Source organism: Leucoraja erinacea, chromosome 3 (assembly GCF_028641065.1).
Source record: "Leucoraja erinacea ecotype New England chromosome 3, Leri_hhj_1, whole genome shotgun sequence".
Classification (NCBI taxonomy): Eukaryota; Metazoa; Chordata; class Chondrichthyes; order Rajiformes; family Rajidae; genus Leucoraja; species Leucoraja erinaceus.
In genome coordinates, this window is record NC_073379.1 from 62,978,635 (window position 1) to 63,004,855 (window position 26,221).

Consider the following 26,221-nt stretch of genomic DNA (forward strand, 5'->3'; position numbering starts at 1 on the left):
ACACTATAAATAGCACAATCTCCCAGTTTCCTCTCAGACGTCTCGTTTAATTGAAGGTATGAAGGTATTGTCATGCTTTGAGGGAGAAGTGAAAATTAAACGAATACATGAAGTCAGAAAATTGTGAGGCTGATCGGCTATCTAGATAATCTGCATTTCTAAAAATATTGTGCAAAATTTCAAGTCATGTTCACTAACCCAAGATAGTTGTATAAATTACATTCCTTAGCATGCTGTGGATTTTTTTAAAGCTGATTTAATGCTTTTCCTGTGGGAAAACAGATCAAAATATTGCCTCAATTATTCCAGCATTGTTGAAGCACATTAAAGCGTAATTTGCATTGCTTTTTAAGAAGATAAAGGCTGAAATCATGAAGTTTTCTTTAAAAACATGTTTTATTTGCACATGTATTCAACCTTTAAATGTTATACTTTGGTGGATGCCCAGATAAGGTGGATCTTAATAATTCTCAGTAAAATACTATAGTACATTAAGAAATGCTACACTATTCTATATAGCTATGAATATAACAAATATCAGGGAGTTCCATTTCATTCCTGAACGATAGAAGAGGTTTCATATTACATAGTTTTGGGAGTTAAAGATCCCAGATAAAATCCCATGCAAAAGATGTTCCAATTTTATGAGAAAAACTCAAATTTTACACACATGACATGCCTCGATTCTTTAGGTCTAAAATCAGTCATGAGGCATACCCTAAATATTAATCATAATGTTTTTTCCTGATTGTTGCCAAATTGGATGATATACTGTAAATCAAAAAACTTAACAAATTGAATAAAAAGGTCAATAATATTTGAGGGAGAAACATTATAGTGAAAACAATGCTTTAGGGTCAAATGGATATTTTGTTCAGAAGAATGGCACAGTTTGGATCAGTTAAATCCAACCCATTGCCTGCTAAAGGCCCCACACTAATGTTGTGGCCACACCTGCTGTGTGGGTCATGCGTGTGTTGCTCCTGAACTAGAGTGGCCTGTGCGGCAACTTGATCTCAGGTAGCAGACTCTAACACTGATCCTACCAGTACCTGCATGGACTTTGACTGCTCATTGCTATCAAAGGGGCTTATCAGCATTACATTCAGAGATGTTTTAAACAGGCTAGAATTGATATAATAAATGCTGGAATTCTAAAGATATAAAATAATGAATGTTGTTAGAAACATGGTATGATTTCAATTAAAAGCAAAGAATGAAAATAACAAATTTTAGTTTAGTTCAGATACACAGCGTGGAACCAGGCCCTTCGGCTCACCACGGCCGCGCTGACCAGCGATGCTCGTACATACACCAGGGAAAATTTCCAATCTTTACCAAAGCCAATTAACCTACAAACGTGTACATCTTTGGAGTGTGGGAGGAAACCAGAGCACCCGGGGAAAACCCACGCGGTCTCAGGGAGAAGATACAAACTATGTACAGACAGCACCCATGGTCAGGATTGAACCCAGGTCATGGGGACTCTAAGGCAGCAACCCTTCCGTTGCGTCATCCTGCCTCCTGTTTAAAAAAAAGGGCCGTAAACTACAAAGTTGTCGCTTTGTAACAGTTGGTGACCCATTTCTAAAGAATAGGATTTATTGCTATGAAGAGCCGAATGGTTTACTCCTACACCTATTGCTTGATTCCCTGTCACGACTGCTGTAAAATTGAAGACTCGGATGCAAAATGTAACAGGTTCCTCGTTCAATGGTTCAGAGCTGTGGTGAAACACAGTAGCAAGTTCAGTGGTCAAGCAGGCACCTGACCATGTAAGGTCCCTCTCACATCTGCTCTGCTGTGCAGACACTTGGCGCAAAGATATACTGCAACGTGGAATCAGTGCATACCCACAATGAAGCATGACTGCAGACTCATGCAGCTTCCTCTTCTGATAATAGGTGTGCAAGACAATTTCAATTAAGATTTTGTGCTTACGAAAGTTTTCCTGAGGTTAATTACGAAGAGCTTTCAGAGCTCCATTTCAAATGGTATATGCAGTGATAATAATTGATCTACAATAGTTTATACAACGCATAAATACAGTGTGTTCCATCAGTACAGAAAACCAATGACTCAACATGTGAAATATGTTAATAAGAACATTTCTCGTCATTGGTGATTTCCAACACCAAAATATTGGAAATGGACAGAATTGAGTAAAGTGTCTGTGGTGTTGGAAGACACCCTTTACTTAGAACATAAAATAGTACTTTGGGCCCTGAAGAATTGAATGACACCAAGTTGAACTGATCTGCCTGTACATTATCCATATCCCTCTATTCCCAACATTTCCATGTACCTATCCAAAAGCCTCTTAAAAGTCACTATTGAATCTGCCTCCAGCACCATCTCTGGCAGTGCATTCCAGGCCCCCCATTACTCTGTGTAAAAAACTTGCCCCACGCATCTTCATTAAACTTTCCTCCTCTCACCTTATAACCATGCCCTGTAGAGAATTTAAAACTGTACAATATAGGAACAAGTCCGCCTGTTCAGCATGTCAGCACTGACCATGATACCAAACTAATTAATCTAATTTGCCTGCACCTATCTTAAATTGTAGATACTAGAATCTGGAGCAACAAACAATTAAGCATTATCTGTGATAGAAAAGAATGGTCAATGCTTTGGTCAAAATCATGCATCAGTTACTAACACTACAGTTGCAGTCATACAATTGCTTCATAAAGGTCCATAACTTTCTGCTGGTTTAAAGTCTAGGATCCATGTTTCAACCATTCTTTCACTTTCAGTGGCTTCATCAAGGCCTGCTGCTACTTCCAAACCCCATTGATCATATGTCTTGAGCAAACTGCAGGTTATTTGTATTTCATATTTCCATTCACACACATTGGGCATTCTAATCAATTAGAAATTGATAATAAGGTCTTATTTTACCATCCAAATATATTGAGGGATTAACAGCCAAGACTCAGCTGTTAGTTATTACTGTGGAATCTTAATGGCTTTTGACATTATCCTAATAAATTTTACCAAAGTCTTCTCATCAGCTAGATTATGGTTCTGATCTCCCATCTACCTCATTGGAGATCTTTAAAATTTACTAGGATAAAAATGTAAAAATGGATACTTTTAAAATATTGGACCTTTATCCTTTCAGTGCACTGTACGACTTGATTATATTCATGCATAATGTTTCCCTTACCGGGATAGCACGCAAAACGGTTTCCAATGTACCTTGGCACACGTGACAATACTAACTTAAATGGCATCTAGTGATTGCAATCTTGCCAGTACAAATACCCATAAATAGCAACCATTTTCCTAACATCGGGTTCCCACCAAACCCCTTAAAAGCTTTAACGTTTTGTTCAAGTCCCCTGGCAGCAGGTGCACAAGGCCATGTGAGGAATAGTTCTGGAATTGGTCCAAGCTCTGTAGCTGCAGATGGCAGGCGAGCGTGAAATCATGCTGTATCCATATGTAGACTTGGTTAGGGTTCATGGGATGTCAAGTGTTAATGATTGAACAAATTGGCCAATTCCCCAAGGTTTCAAACCAAAGAAACACTTGCATCCAATGTAAAACGCAGTTCACAATCCACCCAGTGTGAGATGTGCAGAATCACCCACAGTTAAGAAAGTTGTGACAATCCATTTTTATTACTTGCTTTGTACAAATCAATTACGTTGAAAGACTGGATTCTCGAAGTGGGTGTATTTCATATTCTTCTTTTGCCATTTGTGCCATGTAAGATAGCCAACAACGCCAACAGTTACCAGAAGTGCTGTAAGGATAGACAACAAAGCATTAGAATCGATATTCTAAATCATCATAAAAATAAAAAATAAAAGTTAGCACCTTGTTTTAGTTAAGAAATGCAGTATGGGGGAAAAAACAGGCCATTCAGCCCATAGAGTCCATGCTGATCATTGGTCACCTGTTCACACTAGCTCTATATTATCCCGCTTTCTCATCCAATCCCTAAATATTAGAGGCAATTTACAGAGGCCAATTAACCGTCAAACCCACACATCTTTGGGATGGAAACTATATTCGGCTTTCCTCTGAAGTACCTCAAGGAAACCCACGCGGTCACAGGGAGAACATGCAAACTCTAGACACAACAATCAAGGTTAGGATTGAACCCATGTCTCTGTTGCTGTCGGCAGTAGCTCTTGCTGTTGGTCCACTGTCAGCCTGGTTGATAGCACCCAGCATCCATTGAAAAATGTACCCACAATTCTAATAGGTACATGCACATTTAGCACTAGCTTGGCACAGTTATTCTTCAGCAATGAAATTAGTAAGTTGTCTTACACATGGTAATGATGACCCAAATAGTTGTAGATCCTTCATTTAATTTTTCAAGTGAAGTATTCAAACTTGCATCTAAAAATTGAAAGCAAAATTGACAATTCCATATGAAATTCAAAAAAGTTTAGTTCTAGATACTTCACGATTACATTTCTAAAGGAGATAGTGATTGACTTCAGGAAGCAAAGCCATACACAAACCCTAATATACAGTGACAGTGCCAAAGTCGAGATGTTTGAAGGCTTCACATTCCTTGGAGTAAATATCACCAGCAACTAGTCCTGGATTTGCCACATCAAAACAATGGCCAAGACTCCAACCCACCTCTGCTTCCTTAGGTTTAGGAAGTTTGGCATGTCCCAAACAACTCTCACCAGCTTCTACAGATGTGCTGTAGAAAGCATTTTATCAGGATGCATCACAGCATTCTTTGGGAACAACTCCATCCAAGACATCCAGAGAATTGTGGACACATCCCAGACTATCATGCAAACCAACCTCCCTTCCATTAACTCCATCTATACTTCACACTGTCTTGGCAAGGCCACCAGCATGATCAAGGACAAGTCTCATTCTGGATGCTCCCTTTCCTCTCCTCTCCCATCAGGCAAGAAGTACAGAAGTCTGAAAATGCATACCTCCAGATTCAGGGACAGTTTTTTCCCAGCTGTTATCAGGCAACCGAACCATCCCATCACCAACTAGTGAGTTGCCCTGAGCTACCATCTACCTCATTGAAGACCCTCAGACTATTTTTATTCAGAATTTACCTTCCCTTCATCCTGTATATGTACACTGTGGATGGCTTGATTATAACCATGTAAAGTCGTTCTGCTGACTGAATGCAACAAAAAAAGCTTTTCACTGTACCTCTGTACACATGACAATGAACTCAACTAACTAAATAAAGTAAAATCATAACGCTATATTTGTGCATAAAGCAGATTTCATTTGGTATCTCAAATTATTGCTTCAGATTTAAAACAAATTTTATGAGGCTTGATCATGGTTGCGTTAATCACAATTTAAAGATTAAAATAACTCCAGTCAATGGGGTAAATTGACATAATGTACACTGTTTTTAGTATCTCTATAAATAGGGTTAAAATTGGAGTTTCAATTCACATTTGTTTACAAGTACCAAATATACCCACTAATATCAAAGCCCAATTTGAATGTCAAGGCATTAAAAATATGCACAAATAAAGGCTAACAGAACAATTTATGCTCCCAGTTATTGTATTACCTCTGGGATTAGACAAAACTGTTGGCATCATGGTATACAATCTGGAAAATTCTTCTGAAAAACCTGCAGTCATTGCAGAGATTCCTTTTGGAGTTGCATGTTCATTTACTGTAAGGGAACATAGAGTTATTAACATTGTTGGCATTAGCAATTTGTAAATGCATTTTTAAACACTTATCATTTTATTGCTTTAACGAGTCCTTAAAGCTTAAAATCTTGGTAATCGGCAACAAAACCACTCACTTCGTGGCAACTTTCAACTACATTTAGTGTTAGAGCATCAAACCCAATTGGGGGGGGGGGGGGGGCAAGAAAGTTGGAAAGATGAGGATTTACTTTGAATTATTAGTCACGTCCAGCAAGTTTTACAATGTCCAAGAGTTGGTCCACCTAATGATCAAAGGGCTTGGATTTTGTTTCGAATGCTTGATGTTTACTTTGTTCTCACAACAGAAGCAAAGACTTCCTGAAGGATAATAAAACGTTTAGAGGCCTGTATGCATCCGAGATGCCCCATTTACAGGATTGTTGTGAAGGTCATAAGTGATAGGAGAAGTATTAGGCCATTCGGCCCATCAAGTCTACACCATTCAATCATGGCTGTTCTACACCTCCTAACCCCATTTTCCTGCCTTCTACCCATAACCTGTACTAATCTGCCTTAAAAATATCCAATGACTTGGCCTCTACAGCCTTCTGTGGCACGGAATTCCACAGATTCACCACAGAAGGACCATGCAATATTAATAAAGGCAGATACAATGTGTGGAACAAGGAAAATACAAGGTGATACACATGCAACAAAACCAGACTTCATGGGAGATGTGCATAGGATAAAATATTCCCCCTCCAAGACCTTTTAGAGAGAAGAGAATAACCTTTAATAATCCTTTATAGGAAATTACAGTGCCACAACAGCTTCAAGACAGACATAACACCACACATTTCAACAGATATCTTCAATACATAATAAGTTAAAATTTTTGTGCATTATAAAACCTTATAGCAGCTGGTATACAAGACTTCCTATGTCTCTCCGTTTTGCACATTGGTGCAATCAGTCTCTGACTGAAGATGCTGCACTTGATCACCTTCAGGGCGTGGAGTGGGTGAGTGGGGTTGGTCATTATTGAGCCTAGTTTTTTCAGAGTTCTGGCCTCTGCCACCTGCTTGACCGTTAGTTGCTCTGCCCCAACCACTGAGCCGGCCTTCCTGATCAGCTTATCCAGTCTGTTTTTGTCCGCTATTCGGGCGCCTTCTCCCCAACAGGCCACAGCAAAAATCAGAGCACTGGCCACCACTGAATGGTAGACACTGCACAGTAGGGGTTGGCAGATATTAAATGACTTTAGCCTCCTTAAAAAATACAGTCTACTTTGTCCCTTCCTGTACACCGCCTCCATATGACTCTTCCAGTCCAGCTCACTGTCAAGCTGCACACCAAGGTACCTGTGGTTGGCGACCACCTCCACCTCAGTGCCCCTGATGGTGATTGGTGTTGGTTGAATCCTCCTCCTCCCCCTCCTGAAATCCACAACTATCTCCTTCGTTTTTTTGGTGTTGAGATGGAGATTATTGTGTGCACTCCACTCCACAAAGTTGTTAATTGTGTCTCTATACTCCTCCTCATTGCCCCCTTTTGATGAGGCCTACAACAGCTGTGTCATCTGAAAATTTCTGCAAAAAGCAGCTGTTGGTGTTATATTGACAATCCGCTGTGTAGATGGTAAACAGGAATGGAGCCAGCACAGTTCCTTGTGGAGCCCCTGTGCTGCTCATGATGGTGCTTGAGACATTGTTCTGTAGGCGCACATACTGTGGTCTGAGGAAAAGGTAATCCAAACACCACAGTACCATTAATGGATCCACCTTCATCTTCTCCATCTTCTCCCCTAGCAGTCGAGGCTGAATTGTGTTAAAAGCGCTAGAGAAGTCAAAGAATGTAATTCTTACAGATGCATCAGGGATGTCCAGATGTGTGTACGCCCTCTGCAGCATGTAAATAAGGGCATCATCGACACTGATGTTGGGCTGATATGCAAACTGTAAAGGATCCATTTGAGTTGACACACTAGTCCTGAGGTAGGAGAGGACAAGTCTCTCAAATGTCTTCATAATATGTGAAGTGAGCGCTACTGGTCTGTAGTCATTGTGGTGAGTGGGATAGGTCTTCTTTGGGACAGGTACCAGGCAAGATGTTTTCCACAGCCTTGGGACCTTCTGTAGACGCAAGCTCAGGTTGAACAGGTGTGTTAGGATACCACACAGCTCTGAGGAGCAAGTCTTCAGTAGCCTTGGGCTGATGTCATCGGGCCCCACTGCTTTCCCTGGCTTCAGTCTGTCCAGCATCATCTTGACCTGCGCAGTATGAAGAGTCATAGGTAGGGCTGGTGGTGTAGTAGTAGGTGGGAAGGGGGGACCCCGTGCAGATGACATCTCAGGAGTATTGGAGAGAGGGAGGGGAGATGGTGAGGAAGCATCAACGGTCAGCAGACCAGGTGGGGGAGGCTGAGATTGTGTTGGGCAGTCAAATCTGTTGAAAAATCTGTTCAGATCATCAGCCAGACTCTGTTCACCATCAGGCAGTGTACCGCCCTTCTGCTTCATACCCGTGATCTTTTTCATTCCAGCCCATACCTGCTTCACCCCATCTTGCTGCAGCTGTCATTCCAGTTTGAGCCTATATGCTTCTTTCCCCTCCTTAATCCTCACCTTCAGTTCCCTTTGAATTTCTTTGATTTTATTCCTGTCACCCACCCTGAAAGCCTTTTTCTTCTCATTTAGTAAGGCCTTCAGGCTGCTGGTAATCCATGGTTTGTTATTGGGGTAGCAACGAATTACCCTGGATGGCATGATGTCATCATAACAGAAATTGATGTAATGGGTAATGCATTCTGTTAGGCCGTCAATGTCTTCCCCATACTCCTCACAGAACACATCCCAATCTGTTGTCTCAAAACAGCACCTTAGGGCTTCATCAGCCTCAGGATACCAGTCTCTTAATGTTCTGGTGGTGACAGGCAGCCTCTTGGCAGCTGGGGTGTAGGAGGGAGAGAGATGTAGCATGTTGTGGTCTGATCGACCAAGAGGGGCCAGTGCAGTACATTTGTATGCATTTTTCACATTTGCATACAAGAGATCCAGCGTTTTATCACCTCTAGTTGTACAGTCAATAAACTGTTTAAAAGTGGGCAAAATCTTAGAGAGACAGACATGGTTGTAATCTCCAGACACAACAATGAACGCCTCTGGGTACTTGGACTGAAGTCTTGCGATAGTGGTGTGCAGCACGTCACACGCGACTTCTGCCTTGGCAGATGGAGGAATGTAAACAACAATGGCTACCACAACAGTGAACTCCCTGGGTAGGTAATATGGTCTTAAACTAACCGCTAAAAGTTCAATGTCCTTGCTACATATCTGTTCTTTGATAGTAGCATGATTAGGGTTACACCACTTGTTGTTGACGAGCAGTAAAAGCCCCCCACCTTTCTGCTTACCGCTCGCTCCGGTGTCCCTGTCTGCTCGTATCGTCCTGAAGCCGGTAAAACTGACCAGAGAATCGGGCGTATTTTCCGTCAACCACGTCTCTGTCAGGCTAACGATGCTGCTCTCCCGGTACAATTTCTGGTACCTGACCAGGGTTTCTAATTCGTCTAATTTGTTCGTTAGGCAGCAAACATTTCCCATGGTGATAGATGGTAGGGCTGGTTTAAAAGTCTCTCTCCATGTTCTCGCCAACCTCCTCTTGTTTCTCTTCACCCCTGCACGCGTTCCCCGATGTCTCTTCTGTAGGAGTTCCTTCGGTATGTCATGTTGAATCCCGAATATTGAGCCATGTACCAGGCTTAGCAGTCCCTGACGGGTGTATACCACGGCAGTTTGTTCCGTCCGTCCGGTTGATATCAGGCACATATTTCCACTCGGATAAGAACTCAACAACACGCGATAGTTGTGGCTATAACACTTATACGTAGTCTATTAAAATAGACTATTAAAATATTATTAAAAACTATACTAAAATATTATTAAAATACTAAATAAACATACACTACACACAGCTGCACGCGACAGGCTGCCGTCTCACCGGCGCCATTTTCTCCGAACCTTAAATCTGAGAGATGGGCTCAGTCAATTAGCTCCAGACTACGCAAACAGCATGGTCGATGAGGACCATATACATGTCATTAACCCGAGTAAGAACTGGACCTTGACACTACCTTTATGACAACGCTGCTCATCATCGTTCAGCACCATTCCAGTTGGACATACACAAGTATACTTCGGAGATCGACTGTTAATTTGAGGAGCAGGGAGACACAAGTGCTCGCATGTTCCAAAATCTTCACACCAGTTTTTCCCTAGAAGACACCAAATTAAAATAAGTACAAGCATCAGCTTTGATACTTTACAAGCATTCATGATTTCTCCATGTCACCTGGTTATGGGCAGCATGTGCAAGTCAGCAAATCATGCAAAACAAGGGTTGGCAATACATTCGGCATTTAGGAAATAAATGTGCTTTTTCCAATTGAAATGTGATTTGAAGAGCAAGAGGAAATCAAAGTGGTTTAACACCTTTGCTAAGGAATGCCATCCTACATTGTACCAGAAGGCACTCTGTGTTGAATCATCTCCCAGTCTCGACCATCTCCCTTCACACCGCTCCTGCCCCTCCCCAACCCGACTCCATCAGCTCCTGTTTATGCTCCTACCCGTCATCCACCTGGCCATCTCTCTCATTACTCCATCCACCCATCACTCTTCCTTAGCCAACCCAGTACTTACTGATCAAACGTCACATAGAAAAAAAAAGGATACATAGTAAGAGGAGGCCATTCGGTCCTTTGAGCCAGCACCACCATTCAATATGATCATGGCTGATCATCTAAAATCTGTATCCCGTTCCTGCTTCCTTCCCCCCCACCCATATCTCTTGATTCCTTTAGCCCTCTTCATGTTAGAGCTCACCTCTCCCCATTCAGTCCTAATGCAGAGTATTGGCAAACATCATCTATGTTCCCTCATACACCCAAGGTGCTGCTTGCTTGACATGCCTTGGTCCTCCAGTAGTTTCCCCTCCATATTACAGCATTTGCAGTGACTTGTCTGTACTGAATCTGGCAAGGTAACTAACGATAAAACCCACAATGAAACAATGAACATCATAATCCTACTAATCTGCAGTTAAAAACCCTGTAATCAAGGAAAATATGATAAGGGACATTCCACAGCTGTTTTATTACTAAATATCAGCAGGAACCAAGTCGCATTTACACATTGCAATGTAACAGTAGGCTATAGATTTCTTACCAGATGTCTGTATTAGCTCGTGATAAATTACGATGTCTCCAGGTTCAACATTTGAGGCTAAAAGCTTCACATTATCTCCAGTATACTTGTTGGCTTCATAGATTCCTTTTTCATCAGCCCAATAGACATGATCCTGGTAATGCAATTTTGAGAAAAATGTATTGCTTAGAGTTTAACCATTCCTTTTATGTAGGCCACTAATTAAATTGCTCAAAATAATTTTAAAGATAACCTTTATAACCAAAATCAATCTTAGACATCACAATCAGTAATTCTAGCCAATGGACCTTTAAACCACCTTTTATTTACACAAACTCTTCAATATCCATTTGCATCTTAATTTTATAGCACAAACATTCTTGCCAGAATGACTTCATGCTACACTTAATTTAATTGCTGACAAGGTGGAAAACAAGCAATTCCGGAATTCCAGCTTGGGTATCTCACAACCCAACAGCATGAGCACAGAATGATTCAAATCAGTAAACAGCCACTATTTTTCTCTTCCATCCCCCTATCCTGAGATCCCCCTACCCCAGTGTGCATCCATCTCTCCCACAATCCCCTAACTTCCATCCCCCTTCCCTTCCACCGATATCCCTCTTAAACTCATAAGGAATAGGAGTAGAATTAAGCCATTTGGCCCATCAAGTCTACACCGTCATTCAGTCATGGCTGATTTATCCCTCCCTCCTAACCACATTCGCCTGCCTTCTCCCCATAACCTCCGGCACCTGTACTAATCAAGAATCTATCTATTTATCTCTGCCTTAAACTACCCACTTCCTCTGGCATTACATTTCACTCTCTCCTTATCAGAGAACGTTGTCTCCTTTAATCTCGAGCTTTTGTGCACCCATCTGGCAATCAAACTTGCATCCGCCTATCACTTTCCATGCTATGCTCCATTTCAATACTTTTCTAGCCCTCTTCCTTACTATGAACAGTCTGAAGAGTACCAACCCAAAACATCTTTCCACACCCTCCAGAGATGTTGCCTGACCCACTACTCCAGCACCTTGTGTTCGAAGATTCCAGCATCTGCAGTTCTAGGTTTACTCAGAACATTTGAATATTAGTATGAACTATTTACTTCAAAACCAACTCAATATTACCTCAAATAGGGCCACAGCACAAGGGTGCGCAAGAAATTTATGTGATTGCAAAACCGTTCTTCTGTCCTGACCATTGAGGTCTATACTTGATAATGTGTGCAACTTTGCATCGATCCAATACAGGCGCCCTTTCATATGATCTGTGGGAAAAGTCAAAGGTATATTGACAAAGCCCAAATAAAGAAATGATGCACCATTAAAAGACATCTTACTTACCAAGTGCAATGCCTTTTGGCCGCTCAATGTTGACAGAAAGTAAAAGCTGGCGGTTAACACCATTCATTCCCGCTTTCTCAATCTTTGCTGGAGTACCACAGTCAGACCAGTAAATAAATCTTAAAGAAAAATCACATTTTAAAACCCAGTCTCCTTGTATATATCTAGAGAACTGCAACCACTACAGCAGTAAAGAATAAACTTTGAATGAGAATTTATGCGAAGCTACTGAACATTAAGCTGCACAATGGTTTAAAAATAATGTTCCCACAATTTAAAGTGAATATCCTGGAACAAAATGTTCACTGGCTCACTAAACAAGCACAAGTGTGAATAAAGTGTTAGATTACCATTAGGCCTACATTGGCTCGTGATCTGTTAGTTGCAGTATTTTGCAGTAGAAGTATCTATTTGTTTAATCTACATTCATTTACTTTTATCTTTTCCAAATTGCATCTTGTGCCTCAAGCTAATTTATGCATGTGCATTATTTGGCTGGAAAATTATTTCTGTGATTGTTGGAGTGGCACAGCAGTAGAGCTGCTGCCATACAGCCCCAGAGACCCAGGTTCGATACCAATCCCGATCCCGGTGCAGTCTGTACAGAGTTTCTCCCCATATTCGCGTGGGTCTTCTTTGGGTGTCCCAGTTTCCTCCCACACTCCAAAGACGTACAAGTTTGTAGGTTAATTGGCTTTGGTAAAGATTATAAATTGTCCCTAGTGTGTGGGATAGCGCTAGTGTATAAGCATCAGTGGTCAGTGCGGACTCGGGGGACTGAAGGGCTTGTTTCCGCATTGTACTTTTAAACTAAACTTTGACCAGATATCACTTTGAAAAGAACGATGAATGAACAGCGTGGCACTTCTAAAGGTTGAAAACACTGGATCAAAAGTTTGCAATTTTAATTGACAAAACTGCCAGAGCTTGATTGACCCCGATTGATACAAATACATCTATTGATGCTCGTGAACACATCATCAGTGATGTAACCTGGGGTCATTGGGTGTTTTGGGTCTTTCAACATCAGACACCCTCACCCAGGCGACCCAGCCGTGGTTGATCAGACCACGACTTGTGTTCAGGTGGCATTCACTCCTCCCCATGGACCTCCTCTCCTGATCCAGAGCCATCTTGATGCCTTCTCCGCTGCCTCTGTGGTGTTCTTGATGGCCCTTCTCCTCGCCACTCCGTTGATGCCCAGTGCATTCAAGGCTTTGTAGAGCGATTGCTCTGCAAAACCTCTGCAGCCAACCTCGATGGGCATACACCTTGCCTTCCAGCCCTGCTTGCGGCAGTCTATGACCAGCTATTCATACTTGGTCTTCTTCCTGTCATGGGCCTCCTCCAGACGGTCCTCCCACGGCACTGTCAGTTCCAACAAGGCGATGTTTTTGGTCGCCTTTGAGACCAGGAGGATATCTGGCCTCAGGGTGGTCGTGGCAATGTGCTGTGGGAACTTCAGCTGTTTCACCAGGTCTACGGAAAGCTGCCAGTCTTGCGCAGTCGCCAGGATTCCTGACGGATTCCTGGCTGCTGTGGTTCTTGGCAGCTGCACTCCGGCCTTCACGAAGGTGATCATCTGGGTGGTGGGGCGTGCTCGTCTGCAGCTGCTGATTCCCATGCTGATGGCTTCTGCAATGGGTTTGAGAACCTGGTCATGACGCCATGTGTACCGGCCCTGCCCAAGAGCCTTTGGGCAGCAGCTCAGGAGTGTTCCAGCATCCCCTTGCCTGAGCATTGCGGACAATCTGGAGATTGCGCTTTGCCCCAGATGAAGAGGTTCGATGGGCTGGGCAGTTCTAAAGGTTGAAAACACTGGGTCAAAATTTTGCAATTTTAATTGACAAAACTGCGAGAGCTTACCCTGACAGTGGATCAACCACAACAGAAGCTGGTTCCTTTAGATTTGTATCAAAAAGAATCTTCCTTTTTGTTCCATCAAAGTTAGCCACAGAGAGTGTTTTAGTACCACGATCAGTCCAGTAAATTAGTCTGTAGATCCAGTCCACAGCAATTCCTTCAGGGATTTGCAGGTCATTAATTATGGACGTTGCAGCTGCATCCTTTCTTTTATTCAGCATCATACTACAACATAAATAGAAAGCAATTAGATGCAAATAAACTTTGCAGATCTAAGTCATTACTGCCAGGCTCAAAGGGTTGGATTTTTGCAAATGAATCATGCACTAGCACGCAGTAATAATGTTGACGTTGTACAAGTTCCAGTTTGTGCTTCCATCAATTCCACCGTCAAAATATTAACTTCATTCTGTCGAGTTATGCTTGTAATAAGGCTCGTACCACGACGTAAACAGAGTATACCTTTAATCTGTACAATAACAACAGCAACTGCAACAGCCTCGTGTAAGCCCAGGCCTCTCTCTCCAACTGCCGACACCCTGGGTTTTCCAGACACAACCGGTTACTGGAGCCTGGCTTCTGGCAGGGTCCTAGTGCCCCTCTGCTCAGCCTTACTCTATTATTACATAATACCACATCTCCCTTTCTTTGAGAACAAAGGGTGGACTACCTTTGTCTCTGCAGGTCTTAAGGGGTTTATTCTGCCCTTTTGCTGGAAGACCTGTCCCTGATCTAAGCATGCAAAATAGAAATAAAATAACTTACACGTTACCATACTGTGAACTATTCTTTCAGGTTTCAGGTAAATGTAACAGGTTTACAGAACATTTTCACATCACATTTCACTCTCTCTTTTTCTTTATTGTAGAAAACAGATCAATAAATCACAAATCAAGTCTCTTCGGCTTTCTAACCTCTCTCCCACACCTTGTCCGCACAGTCTCTGTGGTGGGGCCCGCTCCGCTGGGTGATGCTGTCACTGGTGGAGCTGGGTCTGGTGGAGCTGGCTCTGGTGGAGCTGGCTCTTCTCCCACCGGTGGCTCATCCGCGTCGACTACCTCACTGTTGGTCTGCAGCGGCACCAAGTGCTGCCGGTTCCTCCTCAGTGTGCCCTGAGGCACCTGGACGATATAAGAGCGAGGTGCATTGTGTGTAGATAGCACTTTGCCCTGGACTCGTGCATCGGTGATCCACACATCCTCCCCAGGTATTAGTGGCTCCAGAGTTCTCGCTCCGTGCCTCTTGTCAAAGGATCTTGCGTCGTTCCACCTCTTCTCCCTTTCTTTGGCCCCCAGCGCGTTGTAGTCAGGCAAAACTGGATTCAGCAGGGTTGGAAGGGCCGGAACTGTAGTGCGGAGGCGGCGCCCCATCAACAGCTCGGCCGGGCTATAGCCGTTCCGTAGAGGGGTTGCTCTGTAGGCCAGCAATGCAAGATATGGGTCTGACGCCTTTGTTAGCAGGTTTTTCACGGTTTGTACAGCGCGTTCCGCCTCCCCATTGCTCTGAGGAAACCTGGGGCTGCTCGTGATGTGCATAAAGCCATACTCTGCTGCAAAGGATTTAAAGTGGCTACCTGAGAATTGGGGCCCATTGTCACTTTTAAGAAATTCACAAATTCCATGACGAGCAAATATGGATTTCAGGTGCACCACCACATCTGTGGACCTTGTGGGTGATAGCAGCGCAACTTCCACATATCTTGAGAAATAATCTACGACTAATAGATAAGTCTTGTTTTTCAGCGTGAATAGGTCAGCTCCCAAGGTTTGCCAAGGCCTGTCTGGCATCTCCGTTGGCATCAGCGGCTCTTTGACGTTCCTTCGCTCTTGGATGCAGGTTCTACATTTCAGCACCATGTCATTCAGCTGGCTGCTGAGTCCTGGCCACCATACCGTCTGTTTGGCCCGGCCCCTGCACTTTGTCACCCCCAGGTGTCCCTCATGTAGTCTCTGCAGCACATCACCTTGTAAGGCTGATGGGATGACGAGCCTCGTGCCCCGCAGCAGCAGCCCATCGTGCACAGTCAGCACTGCTCTATCAGCCCAGTAATGTCTCAGCACTCCCTGCAGTTGGCTTTTGTCGGGCCAGCCGTCTGTGCAGTACTCCATCAGTGCAGAGCATGTGCTGTCTGCCTGTAGGTGCTCCCGTAGGCTGCTCAGATAATCTCCACTGACAGGAATGTTGCTGATGACAGAGTCTACATAGATGTTGGTGTCCTCTGATTCCAGGGTGATGCCGTCAACCCTGCACACAAGCTGAAGCCTTTCTATGGCAGGTCTTCCCAACAGTGCAGTGTGGAGGTCTTTGACTACATAAATGTCCTCTATGGCTGTCTTGTTGCCTCTGCGCAGTGTTTCTCTGGCTACGCCCAGGACAGAGAGTGCATTGCCCCCTGGCCCAAACAATGGTCGTGTCGACACTGCCAGGCACTTCACATCATGCCCCCCTGTAATGTCATGGTACACCTCCGCTGGCATGGCGGTCACATCAGCACCAGTATCTATTTTAAAGCACACTTTTTGTTGTCTCACTTGTAGCTGCACCGTCCATGGGTCTTTTCCAGCATCCACGGATCCCAGGAAAAAGCTCTCTTCTTCCTCTGTAGTGACAGCATTGAGAGATTTAGCACCGTTTCTGCACACTTTGCCATAATGTCCCTTTTTGCCACAGTTGTGACACGCAGCATCTTTAGCAGGGCATTCCAATTTTCCATGCGAGGGCATTTTTCCACATCTATAGCAGGCCTTTGAACCTGGCTGTGGCTGTGTATTAAATTTATTTTTGCCTGGTGTTTGTGCTTGTGGCTGAGGCTTTGAGGGAAATTTGGGTTTTCTGTAGCTTTTAGCATGCACAGCATCAACATTTGTGCACTTGCTAGCACCGCTATTTTCTCCTCTTAAGTCAAACCGCTGTCGTCTAACTTCTTCAGACTGCCTTGTCTTTGTTATAGCAGTTTCAAGGGTTAGGTCTCTGTCTAGCTGTAGCTTTTCGGACAATGAGACGTTTCTCAGCCCAACCACTAACCTGTCGCGGATCAGCTCGTTCTGTAACTGTCCATAGTTGCAGTGTTCGGCTAATCCGTATAGAGCAGTGATGAAGGAATCCACCATTTCTCCTGGCAGTTGCACACGCTGATTGAACTTGGCTCTTTCATAGATAACATTCTTTTTAGGCACAAAAAATGCATCAAAGCCCGCCTTGACATCCGTGTACACCCTCCTCTCATCTGCAGTTAGCGTTAGCCCCTTTAGCACATCTTCTGCTTCATCGCCCATGCAATACACTAGCGTGTTCACCTGGTTTTCTGCCGACGTCGCGTTTAAATTGCTTGCAAGCCGAAAGCGGTCGAATCTCCTGATCCAACGCTCCCATTCTTGAGGCTTGGTAAAATCGAATGGCTCTGGAGGTTGTATTGTGAACGTAGCAGTTGGTGTAGGTTGCGCCATATCTGCCAGCTCGTCTCCTATTTCCCGCCAAAACGATACACCGTCCTCTTCTTCTTTATTTATTTTCTTGCTTACAAGTCTCCCAGTTCTGGCACCATGTCGAGTTATGCTTGTAATAAGGCTCGTACCACGACGTAAACAGAGTATACCTTTAATCTGTACAATAACAACAGCAACTGCAACAGCCTCGTGTAAGCCCAGGCCTCTCTCTCCAACTGCCGACACCCTGGGTTTTCCAGACACAACCGGTTACTGGAGCCTGGCTTCTGGCAGGGTCCTAGTGCCCCTCTGCTCAGCCTTACTCTATTATTGCATAATACCACACATTCTTCCATTAAAAGTGAAGCAATAGCTAGTGGTGGATGTTTATGTTAAAATGTATTGTGTGTTCTGTTGCTTTTTATTGGTATGACTGTATGGCAAATAAAATTCCTCGTATGTTGCAAAACATACTTGGCTAATAAAGTATGATTATGATTAGCTCATACAACATGGGACCGAGGAGCAGAATTAGGGGAAGTTGGTTTCTTGGTTTTTCTGCAGAGTGTTGGAAAGGGTCTCACCTAGAAATTATGGTTCCCTGCAAATCTCCAAGTTGAGCAGCATCCCGAGTTTTGTCCATCATGAAATGGTGAACAATTATGGTCATAACCGGAACTTTTAAAGTTAATTAAATTTACCATTACCTGAAGATTGCCTGCTGACTCGCATCAGCCCAGAAGACTCTCCCCTCCGACATATGAGCATCCAGTGCTACAGCGTTTCTCAGCTGCACTGCAATCTGGGTGTACGCCTGATGATGTAACCCAAGCTTTCTGATTTCATGGCGATTTGTGAAAACCAAATAAGGCTCTTTTCCTGAAAGTCACAAAATCGCATTGTCAACTCAATTCTGAAAATGTTTCTTTTATAGTTTGGTTTGACAGACAAAATTCAGTTGCACACCATTAATACTTGTATTTCTTTGGCCAATTTCTACAAATTTAAAGCAAGCTTGCCGTAATCTAGTCCAAAGTATCCATTTTGTAAAAATTCAAGATTAAAATCAACATGACCAACTCAAAATGTTTTCTCCTTACTTAAATCCAAGTTAATTCAAGTTAGTGTAATTAGATGGAAATAGGACAGACTTTAAATCTTAAAAGCAGTTTTGTGCTATTTCCTTGTGAAAACCACAGAGTATCATCAGAATGACAAGATGTTAATGAATGATTGTTAGAACTACCATAAGTAGATTTTGGACCCAAATTTGAATAATAAACTCAAGGTCTAATAGAATGTCACACTGATGGATGGATACAAGAGCGAGAATCCCAGAAGCATCTTAAGAAAATGTTCCAAAATAAAGGCAGAATTTCACGTCTATTTAAAGTAGATTAAAATTAATATAATTTTAGAAATACTTCAGATACAAAGTCTGGATTCAAGGAGGAATTCGGATTTGAAAAACAGAATACCCATCCAAATGCAAAACATTAAGCAATTCCTTTGTGGAAAAGTTGACCAGGTTTGTATTCATTGTTTTTTTCATGTTCCATGTGGTAAATAACCATTGCACAGCTTTACAGCAAAGCCACACGGAGCATCAAAATGCCTGGCTGGTAGCTATTGAACATTACATATGCAGATAAAGTTTATAACTTGCCTATTGCCTTGCAAGCTCCACTAGCTGGATCCATAAGATAACCCGAATGACATTCACATTTGTAGCTTCCATCTGTATTAACACAAACTTGACTGCAGGATCCAGGATTGCGACACTCATTAATATCTAAAAAGAAAATGTAGAAACCTTTGGTGGCTCTTCCAATTGAGACACGCAACAATAGCTTCCAAAACAACCTTTCTTTATAATCCCAAACCAAATATTCTTTATAGAACTCACCCAATTAATAGCTGCTGATGCTGTATACCAAAAGTTGTACCACAAGTTTTGTGTTTACTCACACCCACCACTTAATCTCCAAGTACAATCATAAATACAATCCAGTAAGCCATTACCTGATTGTTCATTTGGCTGCTTGGTTTTCTATGCTTCCTTTAAACTTACCACATTCAGTGAGCAATTATATTACAATCTGACTTGATTGTAAAACCTGATTAGTAAACTATTATTAGGAGAAATATCAAATAGCCTGGAGATTTTGCCACTGGCATCAATGTCCCTAGGGGTCCAAATTAGAGTTTTTATTACAATCCTTAATCTTGCAACAGTATGGTCAAGGTACTTGCCTCCACAGGTCATCTTGTTGATCAATTCATAACCAGCTGGGCATTCACATTCATAGCCAATGACGAGATCCTGGCATATGTGGGAACAGCCACCATTCTTTTTTAAACATTCATTCTTGTCTGCAGAGAACATACCAGCGTGTCAAAATTCAAAATATTACCACTTTACTGAATACCCTCAAGAAAAACTTTGTATAGTAAGGAAAGTTTGCATCCCGATTTGGACATTTCACTTGGATAATTTCATAGAAATTGATAGTACCCAATACATTGTGGACAGCAAATGGTAAATTTAGCAGTGGTATTGGAATCATCATTAGAAAGAATGAGTACCATTTGGGATATAACCTTTTTATTACACCCATAGTAGGTTTTAATTGATCAAGCAGTTCTAATTTTATTCTCCCAAATTTATTCCACAGGTTAACACTTCAGACGCAATAGTCAGAAGAATTTAAAACCAAAGTCATAAGGACTAAGATTTTATTGTGCATTTCCAGCACAATTGAGATTCAAATTTGCATGTTCAAACAAAGTGTAGACAAATTTCACTTACTACATTCACTAACAATTTCATCACTCCAGTCTTTGCAGTCCTGCTTAGTATCACATACTTGGGTAATGTTTATGCATTCTCCACTGCGACATTTGAAATTAGTTTGTGCCATGCATTCTGAAACTAATCAGAAAATAAATATTGGAAATAAAGATCAGGAATTGTTCCACGCAATCTTTGGGATTAAAGACATTGCAGGTCACCCAATAGGACTTGTGGAAGTGAAAGAACAAACTTTGAAGTGCTCACTATGGCATTGCCATGTTTCTCCTTGTTAAATTAGAATTGGTTTTAGTATGATATTCCTCTATGGCCATGTTGAAAACAATTGGACCTCTTAACAATCAACTCAGCAGCCAAGATTTCAGAAGCTAGTTCAGAAAAGGGTATACCTACAAATATAGCAGTAGATACGATCAGTTAAGGGCTTGTCCCACTTAGGCGTAATTTGTGTGTAATTTACGCAACATTATTTACGCATCACGACGCGCGCGTTGTACACGTGATGCACGCATGGTGCACATTACGTGCGCATGGTGACGTAGGCAATGACGCGCGGTCACGCATGGCACCGCAGGAATTTGGGATGTTCAAAATCTTTGCGTGCCATCTGCGTGAAGCGCAAATGACGCCCAAGTGGGACAGGCCCTTTATGAAGTGTGGGCAACCTCCAATGTAGAAATGAGCAACAGATCTGGTAGGTCAGCTGCCACAGGTTAGACTCACACTGAAAACACAAGTTACTGAAGAATTGAGGGCCACAGGCAAATTAGCCCAGACATGCCAATGAGGTGACGTTTGAGCTTTTGGATCTGGTGAAGTGAAGTTTTCATGGTGGCCTTTTAAACAGCTTAACTTCAATGGAAAATAGTGGTTAGCAAAACTTCATTACTCTGCAAGAAACCATCAGAACTGGTTGAAAATAACCAAGGAAAATGTTACATTGTACTGTTGTGGAGGTAAAAATTCTCCTAAATTAAATGTGATTGAACAAAATCCACATGAAAGTAAGCCAAGTTTCACAGGCGGAACAACAAATATATATAAAATTACTTGAGGTTAATCTCCATTTTTACCAGCACAGTACATTCTTATATGGAGAGAATTCCTAGCCCCATTTTACTGAAAAAAGCATACTCACCTTTCTGGCAATTAACTTCATCAACACCATCATTACAGTCTCGGAACTGATTACATCGCTTTATCCCAGGGACACAAGTTCCATCATTACACTGGAAGTGATCAGGTCGGCACGTGCGAGGAGCTAAAATTTAGAATTGGGATGACATTTATAGGTGGTGTTCACAGTTAAATACATTGTCCTAAATCTGGGTCTGCAAACAAGTGCCAACTTTGATAAACTGCATTTGGAAACTAAGTCAGTTATATTAAAAATAGGTAGTTTTTGAAACAAGCAAAATTGATGCATCTATATAGAAACCTTTATTTCTTGCTTCTTAGATCAAGTGTGCATACAGTTTCAATTAAACAATTGTTCAATCAAGGTGTTGAACCAGAGTCGGACATTTCATTTTGCAAGCTCCAACGTAAAGATGCTATTTCCAGAGTAAATCTTCAAATGGCATTGTAGATAGTGAAGGGGGTTGTCATTAAAACATGCAGCAGGATCTTGATCAGTTGGGCTCAGGAATGGTTAATGGGGTTTTATACAGATAAATGAGAGGCAATGTATTTTGGGAAGTTAAACCAGGGCAGGGCCTTCACAGTGAATGGGAGGTTTCTGAGGAGTGTCGTAGAGCAGAAGGATCAAGCATTACAGGTACATAGTTCATTGAAAGTGACATCACAGGTTGAGATGGCTTTTGGCAAATTGGCCTTCATCAGTCAGAGTATAGAGTATAGAAATTAGGAGGTCATGTTAGTTGTAAAATACATTGGTGAGGCCACATTTGGAGTTTGGGCTCAGTTTTGGACACCCTGTTATAGGAAAGTTGTTATTAAGTTGGAAGGGATGCAGAGAAGATTTACGAGAACGTTGCCATAAGTTGAGGGCCTGAACTATAGGGAGAGGTTGAGCAAGTTAGGACTTTATTCCTTGGAGTGCAGGAGGATAAGGGGTGATCTTAGAGGTATACAAGATCATGAGGAGAATAGATAGGGTAAATGCACAGAATCTTTTACCCAGAGTTAGGGAATCACAAATCAGAGGACATAGGTTTAAGGAGAGGGGGGTGGGGGAGGAATTTAATAGGAACCAGAGGTGCAACTTTAACTACACAAAGGGTAATGGGTATATGAAATAAGCTGCAGGAGAGGGTAATATCACAACATTTAAAAGACATTTGGACATGCACATAGATAGAATCGATTTAGAAGGATATGGGTCAAATGCAGGCAGCTGGGACTAGTGTAGATGGGGCATGTAGGCGTGGGTAAGCTGGGCCAAAGGGCTCGTTTCCATGCTGTACAACATAAAACAAATCCTGATGCATTCTACAAATTCCATAATACACTTTCCAATTTGTTTTATCTAATGAATATTCAAATCTGGAACTAGGGAGAAAGACTTACGGCAATTAGTTTCATCACTTCCGTCTTTGCAGTCTGCATCACCATCACAGTGCCAGCGACGGTGAATGCATTCTCCCGAAGCACACTGGAACTCGCTAGAAGGGCAGGCCGAAGGAGGAAGAGTGCGTCCACAACGGTCGGGAGATTCATCTGATTTATCAGTACAATCCACACTGTTATCACACACCCAGTTTAAAGGGATGCACTCCAAGCTGTTGCAATGAAACTCATGAATGCCACAGGTAGAAGCAGCACAATCCTTTTCATCACTTCCATCACCACAGTCATCCATACCATTGCAGGCAAATGTCTTTGCAATGCATCTTCCACTGGAGCAAGCAAATTCCAAAGGATCACAAGTAATTTTACCTGGGGGAGTGGGAAATATGGGGCTTACAACTTGTAATTACTGCAGGTAGACCATGAACTCTTCTCCCAATGAGATTTGTTATACTAATTCAAAAAGCACACCAATATGCTATACATAGGAAAGTTAAACATGGGTATGATGCAAATTAAAGTAGCCACATGTTGAATTGAAATCATCCCATCCATTTCATAACAATTGTGGATTGAAAATCAGCACTATAACTAGACTTCATACCCGTCCACAATGTTATGAGCTCATAGAATACATTTTTGCCCAACAAACTGTCAATATTCAAGAGAGTTTATTGTCATGTGTCCCTGATAGGACAATGAGATTCTTGCTTTGCTTCAGCACAACAGAACATAGTAGGCATTGACTACAAAACAGATCAGTGTGTCCATATACCATTATATAAATATATACACACATAAATAAATAAACTGATAAAGTGCAAATAAGAGATAATGGGCTATTAATGTTCAGAGTTTTGTCCGAGCCAATTTTAATAGCCTGATGGCTGTGGGGAAGTAGTTATTCCTGAACCTGGTTGTTGCATTCTTCAGGCTCCTGTACCTTCTACCTGAAGGTAGCAGGGAGATGAATGTGTGGCCAGGATGGTGTGGGTCCTTGATGATAGTGCCAGCCTTTTTGAGGCAGTGACTGCGATAGATCCCCTCAATGGAAGTGAGGTCAGAGCCGATGATGGAGTGGGCAGTGTTTACTACTTTGTTCTGTCCTACTGTCCCCATGTTGTATTAAATTACTTTCAGCAAATGTGGCCAAAAGTTTCATATTGCAGGTTAATTCCCAGGATGGTGGGACTGACATGATGAAAGAATGGGTTAACTGGGCTTGTATACACTGGAATTTAGAAGGATGAGAGGGTATTTTATAGAAACATAAAATTCTTAAAGGATGCTAGATGCAGGAAAAATGGTCCAGATGTTGGGGAAGTCCAGAACCAGCGGTCAGTTTATGAATAAGGGGTAGGCCATTTAGGACTGAGAAGAGGAAAAACTTCTTCACCCAGAGTGTTGTGAATCTGTGGAATTCCCTGCCACAGATGGCAGTGGAGGCCAATTCACTTGATATTTTCAAGAGAGAGATTTAGCTCTTATTGCTAAAGGAATCAAGGGATATGGGGAAAAAGCAGGAACGGGGTACTGCTTTTAGATGATCAGCCATGATCGTATTGAATGGCGGTGCTGGCTTGAAGGGCCAAATGGCCTACTCCTGAACCTATTCTTTTTTTTTTATGCTTCTATGTGTCTATTCCAAACTAAATGAAAAGCTTCAGATTCACCAGATGAAAATAGTTATTAAAATACTGAACTCATAATACTGTAATATAGCATGAAGTTTGGAAAGGTGACAATTAAACATGTTTAAGAGGCTACTATATGTATACTAGAGTCAAGAGTGTTTTATTGTCATATGTCCCAGAAAGGACAATGAAATTCTTACTTGCTGCATCACAACAGAATATGTAAACATAGTACGTAACAGGAGAAGAAAAAAAGTTCAGTGTGTGTATACACATGCACACATACTCAATAAATAACAAATATCTTGCAATAATAATGATAGTCTGTTGGAGCTAATTTGTTGTTGTGTTTAATAGCCTGTAATAACTGAAGGGAAGAAGCTGTTCCTGAACGTCACTGTTTTCAGGCTCCTGTTCCTTCTTCTCAATGGCAATGGTGAATGTGTGGTCAGGATGGTGTGGGCCTTTGATGATGTTGGCTGCCTTTGAGGCAGCGCCTTCGATAGATCCTTCGATGGTGGGGAGGTCAGAGCCGATGATGGACTGAGCAGTGGTCACAACTTTTTGCAGTCTTTTCCGCTCCTGGACGTTCAAGTTGTCGAACCAGGCCACGATGCAACCAGTCCGTATGCTCTCTACTGTGCACCTGTAGAAGTTCAGGAGAATCCTCTTTGACATGCCACATCTCTGTAATCTTCTCAGGAAGTGGAGTCGCCGATGTGCCTTCTTTATAATTGCATCAGGACTGGAGGTAGAAACTCAAATACAAGGAGGATTGGGAACCAGGAGAAAGGTTAGCTCAATTTTCCAAACACAAAAACCAACATGAATCAAGCTGTCAATGAACTCAATTAGCTACAATTTACTTTTGTTAACTCAAATTGAAGTCATGAAAGCACCTTATGCTGGGGAAACACTCAAACTGACACCCATGCTATTTGACGAGGCAAATTGAGCTCAGTTGTGCTCTTTGTTTTAAATATATCAACGTCAGCCAAGACTGTTACCAGCTTGGAGACAAGTCAACCTACCACAATCAACCTCATCGGCACCATTCTTGCAGTCCCTCTCTCCATCACACTGCCATGCAGCAGGAATGCACTGCAGTGATCCAGGCCCACAGCTGATTTGATGGCCAAGACATGTTTTTTGATCTGGAAAAACAAAATTAATCCTCATACTGAATCTGCATTTCAATGAAAGTAAGAACAGTTTAACTTCTTAAATGATCCTGTAATGCATTTAAGAACGGTTGTTGTTTATGACAGGGCCACCTAAATGTGGACTTGACATCTAGAATGTTTGTTATAAATTGGAGAACATTTTAAAGCTATACTACCTTGAAAGCAAGTGTAATCCATGCCATAAATCAGATTACAGCATTCCTCGTTAAAACATCAATTGCTAATTTTACAGAATCTGGTGAAGTATCTCATTGCGATCTTAATAATATGCAAGTGGTACTCACGACAAATGTCTGTACTTTCATCAGATCCATCTTCACAGTCAGCTTTGCCATCGCACAACCACCTACTAGGTACACATTGTTTATTGCTGCACACAAAGTCAGATGCTCCACACGTATTAACTATGGAAAGACAAACATTAAACTATTGCACCAAGTATACATTCAGCCTCTTTTAAGGACCATTACTAAATTGTTCCTATTGTAGGGGATATCCATTGCTACATTGGATGGACCAGACCTACTTTAAGGTAGACATTAAGAGGTCCTTCATAATTTTCTCCTTTCATGGCAGTATCCAGCTGGTTTAGTTCAAGGA

The 26,221-nt window shown here is 42.2% G+C and overlaps 1 protein-coding gene across 1 annotated transcript; it reads right to left on the minus strand.

Annotated features, from left to right (window-relative positions):
• Positions 1-517: 517 nt before the first annotated feature.
• On the minus strand, positions 518-26,221 carry LOC129695658 (very low-density lipoprotein receptor-like). The gene is made up of 15 exons (XM_055632809.1): positions 25,469-26,221; positions 22,804-23,172; positions 21,413-21,535; positions 20,272-20,394; positions 19,716-19,835; positions 19,129-19,254; positions 18,170-18,341; positions 14,041-14,262; positions 12,175-12,293; positions 11,959-12,098; positions 10,844-10,976; positions 9,751-9,891; positions 5,531-5,638; positions 4,288-4,359; positions 518-3,754 (listed from the first exon to the last, which is right to left on the minus strand). Exons 1-15 carry the CDS (start codon positions 25,614-25,616, stop codon positions 3,648-3,650), a joined length of 2,223 nt encoding a protein of 740 aa, XP_055488784.1. The 5' UTR covers positions 25,617-26,221; the 3' UTR covers positions 518-3,647.

What these genes read in the sequence shown, in the direction of transcription:
- LOC129695658 (XM_055632809.1), bottom strand. Translation starts at nt 25,616, where the DNA reads ATGAGGATTAATTTTGTTTTTCCAGATCAAAAAACATGTCTTGGCCAT. An exon ending in TGAAGTTAATTGCCAGAAAG is followed by an intron (nt 20,395 to 21,412) that starts GTGAGTATGCTT and finishes TTTTCTGATTAG; the next exon opens with TTTCAGAATGCATGGCACAA. An exon ending in CAACAAGATGACCTGTGGAG is followed by an intron (nt 19,255 to 19,715) that starts GCAAGTACCTTG and finishes TTTTCTTTTTAG; the next exon opens with ATATTAATGAGTGTCGCAAT.